The following is a 5,000-nucleotide window of genomic DNA, read 5'->3' as shown; positions in this document are numbered from 1 at the left end:
CTTTTTGGATGAAAAAATGCGATATAGATTGAAATGTGTGAGATAGGAAAATGCGTTGTGTATGTGATATGGAATTGTTGATATTTGCAAATTAAAATGTAATGATCATGGGCAGTAAAGAAAAGCTACAGATGCTGATAAGAGAAGACAGTGAGAATAAATGTTAGTTAGAGTGAGGCAATCAGAGTAAATGGAAACCAACCCTAGTGAAACTGGCAACCAGTGACGTGGCAGTGAGTTTAGAGACATTGAGGAGACTGACACCAGCGCCGTAATGAAGTTAGTATAAATAGTGGAAGAATAAAAGTGGTTGATTTTGACAAGATAAGAGAAATAACAAGTCACCAAATAGAAAGAAATGTAGCAGGATGTGTGCAAAAGACTGGTAAGAAACTTGAGTTGTCAAGTAAAGCCAAGTTGGATTTGTATGGAGGGATCATTGAATCTACTTTCTTTATGAGAGTAAAGTATTGATTCAGAATTTGAAAAATAAAAGGCAAGGTTTAAAATGTTGAAATGTACTTTTAGTGTAATATACTGTATATAGTGTAAGTAGAATTGACAAGATAAGAAATTTTAAGATAATCAGAATTCAGTCACGTGGAGAGAATGATCAGTTGGTTAGTGAGCAGAGAGTATAATGCAAACGGTAGAGGCTAGGCTAGGAGATGAAGACCCACGAAAGGTTGGGTAGATGGCAAGAAGGGCCTCGAAACCCTGAAGCTCATTATTGAATACAAGATAAAGTTGAATGGCACATGTGTATAAGGGTATTAGACAGATGTGGATGAGCCTTCTAAGAAGATAAAGTTTGAATGGGAAAGTTACTTGAGTTATTCCTCTCTTGAACCTCCTGCTGTTAGGGAAATGGTTTTATGTTAAAAAAACAAATACATACATACACACACATACATATATATATATATATATATATATATATATATATATATATATATATATATATATATATATATATATATATATATATATATATATATATATATATATATGTATGTTTGTGTGTGTGTATGGGCATCCCTTGGGTGTCTGCGTGTGTTGAATATCAATGTGTATAGTATGTATAAAAAATGTTATGGTCGTATAAAACAATAAAGTTTTTTCATTTTTAATCAAAGCTAAGAATAGGAAAGAGGCTGAATGATGATTTCTTTTTATTCCACCGTAATCTCAGAATATTGTATTTTATTTGATATATCTAGAGATAGAAATGTGTGGTATCTTATTGATTTTCTTCAGGCAAAGTTAACCAACACTAGAGTTTTGAAATGTAAATGTGTGAGAAACCGAATTTTCTTAAGAACTTATGAATGAATATAACAGATTTTTTTTATTCTAATGTAAATATGAGTTGATTCATCTACCTCGTAGCAATGTTATATTACTGATAAGAGTGTTTCAATATTACAGCCTAGTAGACTAAGAAAGTATGCAAATAACTAAGTACCATTCATATTTGTATGATTACTGCTTAAGTATGAGGGATACAAAGAATGCGTGTATGATTATTTTATAAACAAGACCAATGCATAGAATCTGTTTCAATTCTGAGAGACTGAAGGCATATATGCATATTTTTTTTTTTTTTCAAAATTTTTTATAGGCTTACCTGACGAACATCATGTTTTAATAAAATGTATTTCTTGTCAGGAGAGACGTCGAATAACTCGATACTTAATTGACGCTGAAAACGAAGGAAAAATATACATTGTTAAACATTGCACTGATGTATACCATTGATTTTCTAGTTTCAAATTAATTATCTTAAACTAGGAAACAAATTATACTCTTTAACCGTTATATAATTCTAAATAATAAGGATTAATCTAAAGTCTCATGTTAACAACTTTTAAATCTGGGAGCTTCTTTAATTGTAACATTAGAAATTGCAACAATAAAAATATTTTTAGCGTTAAAATACAATTAACAGTTCCCAGCACCATTATTTGGAAGCATTTTAGTTTTTCATTCACCTATGTAGTAAACTCCAATAACTTGTACTGAAAAAGGGTTAACTTGAAATGTATTTGGTGGTTTCAACCTGCCAAGAAAATAGAAAAAGAAGTGATAGTAAATGAAACTCTTCAAGATATTTTTTAGATACCAAAGTCATTTACTTACGAATGTGGAATTGGAAACCAGTGGCGTGACAGTGAGATTGGGCACATTAAGGAGACTGACGCCACCGCCATCGTCTCGGAAGACAATCTCTGTACCTAAAACAAGAAAAATGAGACGAAGGGAATGATAGATGAAGAAAGAAATATAAAAGGAACGTGTAACTGGCATATGTGGAATGAATCAACCAAACTAACCAACGACTAACCTGTAAAAAAAAATAAGTAAAAAAAGAAAGCAGCTTACAGATTGCGAAGGGAATAAGAGCGAAAAAACGTGTACGCTGTTGAGAGGGAACTGAGAAACAATGAGAAAAGTACTCATTAGGCTGCATGCAAAGTAACATTGATAAGGAGTATAAGTTTGCTTAATTGATTATTTGATTTCTTTAGAATAATATCGAAAGAACTATCTTTTTCCTCACCGTTATCACTATATTAAGGGATCGGTTGCCTGATGCGCCCTCTGCAATGTTTTATATCAAAGGCATCCTCTTCCAACAGACCTCTTTTCTCCACATCATCGTTCACCTTATCTCGCCATCTAATTTTTTGCCACCCTCTTGATTTTTCCCCAAAACAGTTTTCTGCCAAGCCCTCATCACTCCTTTCCAACCATCCATCCTTAACACGTGCCCACACCATTCGTGACACTTATATCTTTAATCCTTACTTCACCTGCCATTCTTCTTATTTCATCATTTTCCAGTCTTTCAAGTAGTGGTATTTTCATCATCCACCTTAGCATTCTCATCTCTGTTCGCTCAAGCTTTCCTTCTTCTTTTCGTCATAAAGCCCAAGTTTTTAGTCTTACTGTGCAATAGATCTTGACTTTTACCTTGATTGGCATTTTCTTATCACATACTACTCCTGCTACCTCCTTCTACTTTCCCCATGCTACTTTTATCCTATTATCATCTTTAGTCTCACATCCTCCATCCTGATTTATAGTAGATCCTACGTATCTAAATTGTTCTACCTGTTTTATAACTGCTTCTCTACGTTCATGTATGGCTATCCTGTTCATACCTTCCTTACTGCTCACCATAGCTTAAATCTTAACGCCATTTAGGCTCAAGCGATCCCTTTCCAAAGTCTCTTGCCATATTAAAAGGGTCTTTAGACGAAAACAGACGAGGGTAAGGAAAATGGGCTGATATATATATATATATATATATATATATATATATATATATATATACATATATATACATATATATACATATATATATATATATATATATATATATATATATATATATATATATATATATATATATATATATATATATATATATATATATATATATATATATATATATATATATATATATATATGCATACATACATGTATATATATATATATATATATATATATATATATATATATATATATATATATATATATATATATATATATATACAGTCAGCGCGGATCGGTCTGTCCGGGTAGTGGGCCGGACACAGCGTTCCGCGCAAATCGGAGGCATGGGGTTTATCGGGGAAAAAATCGACTGGGGCAAATTGACTAATTGGCATCTTTTTATACAAGTTGGCATCTACATATGTGCGTAGGTGGAAGCTAGCCAGTGTGTTTCCTGTAGTCGTGGAGTGAGGTTGTGTCAGGTTGAGAGGGCCGAGTTGCAATCGTTCTTTTGTGAGTTCGCGTGGCATTTTTGTGTATCAAACCCCCCCCAGTGATGTCTAGACACCGTACAAGTCACGATGACATTGTTAGAGTGATAACCTGTCATAATTTAGGTCTGCAAACGAAGGAAATAGTGAAGAATACTGGCGTGAAAGAGAGGACAGTGAGGCGCTTGGTGGCGAAGTACAAGGCAGGAGGTAACGCCGAGATCCCTTCTCACTCCCAGGCTGGTTCCCCTCCCCGGAAGATTCCTGATCGTACTTTAGTTATATTAAAGCGAAGCCTAGAAGAAAATCCAACATTAACGGCTAAGCAACTGAAAGAACAGAACCCTAAATTGTTGAGCGACGTCAGTGTTCGTACGATTCAGGAAAACCTGTCGAAGCGCCTCGACTACGAGAAAGTGATCGCGAGAAAGAAGCCCGCTTTAACTTTGAAACAAAGGCAGAGGAGGGTTGCTTTTGCCAAGACATACAAGGATTGGACCTTGGAGCAGTGGCAAAGTGTCTTGTGGAGTGACGAAGCGACCTTTTGTGTGAGTGAGACTACCGGGAAAAAAGTGTGGCGGCGAAAGGGGTCGGATCCTCTTAAGCCTAATCTCACGGCCAAGACAGTTAAGCACCCAGCATCGCTTATGGTCTGGGGTTCGTTTGCCTACGGTGGTGCCCCAAGCCTTGTTGTTTTGCCTAAAGGCATAACGGTTAATGCTGACCGCTATTTGAACATTTTAAAAGACAATTTAGCGGATTATTTTGCGGCTACAGGAGCTGAAATTTTTCAGCAGGACGGTGCCCCTTGCCATACGGCTAAAAAAGTGAAGAAGTGGCTGGAAAATAGCGAGGTGAACTATATTCCTGATTGGCCAGGTCAAAGTCCTGATATTTCGCCCATTGAGAACCTTTGGGCGATAGTTAAAGCCCGCCTTCGTAAAGAAGTGACGACAAACGTGACACTTCTCGAGGCGGCGCTCCATAAGGTGTGGGTGGAAATACCTGCCGAAATACTACAAAACCTCACCGATAGTGTTCCTCAACGACTTTTGGAGGTCAAGAAGAGGAAAGGCTACCCTATAGACAAGTAGCAGGGATATTGGTGAGTATTCAATTAAATTTTTATTGATTTATATTGTGTATTAGTGTAGATATGGGGGGGGGGACCAAAATGAATGCACGGCGGATGCTGCCCGGACAGACCGACCCGCGCTGACTGTTTATATT

The 5,000-nt window shown here is 36.0% G+C and overlaps 1 protein-coding gene across 1 annotated transcript in view; it reads right to left on the bottom strand.

Annotated features, from left to right (window-relative positions):
* Positions 1 to 5,000, bottom strand: part of LOC137645276 (A-type potassium channel modulatory protein DPP6-like) — a 631,048-nt gene that overhangs the window by 198,383 nt on the left and 427,665 nt on the right. The window contains exons 3-4 of the mRNA XM_068378094.1: positions 2,140 to 2,234; positions 1,628 to 1,702 (exon numbers count right to left, since the gene is read on the bottom strand). Coding sequence (XP_068234195.1) covers positions 1,628 to 1,702; positions 2,140 to 2,234 — 170 coding nt within the window. The remainder of the gene's footprint in view (positions 1 to 1,627; positions 1,703 to 2,139; positions 2,235 to 5,000) is intronic.

The sequence above is a fragment of the Palaemon carinicauda genome, chromosome 8, assembly GCF_036898095.1.
Source record: "Palaemon carinicauda isolate YSFRI2023 chromosome 8, ASM3689809v2, whole genome shotgun sequence".
Taxonomy (NCBI): domain Eukaryota; kingdom Metazoa; phylum Arthropoda; class Malacostraca; order Decapoda; family Palaemonidae; genus Palaemon; species Palaemon carinicauda.
Note: the sequence above shows the minus strand (reverse complement) of the source record. Positions and strands in the feature narration are given on the sequence as shown.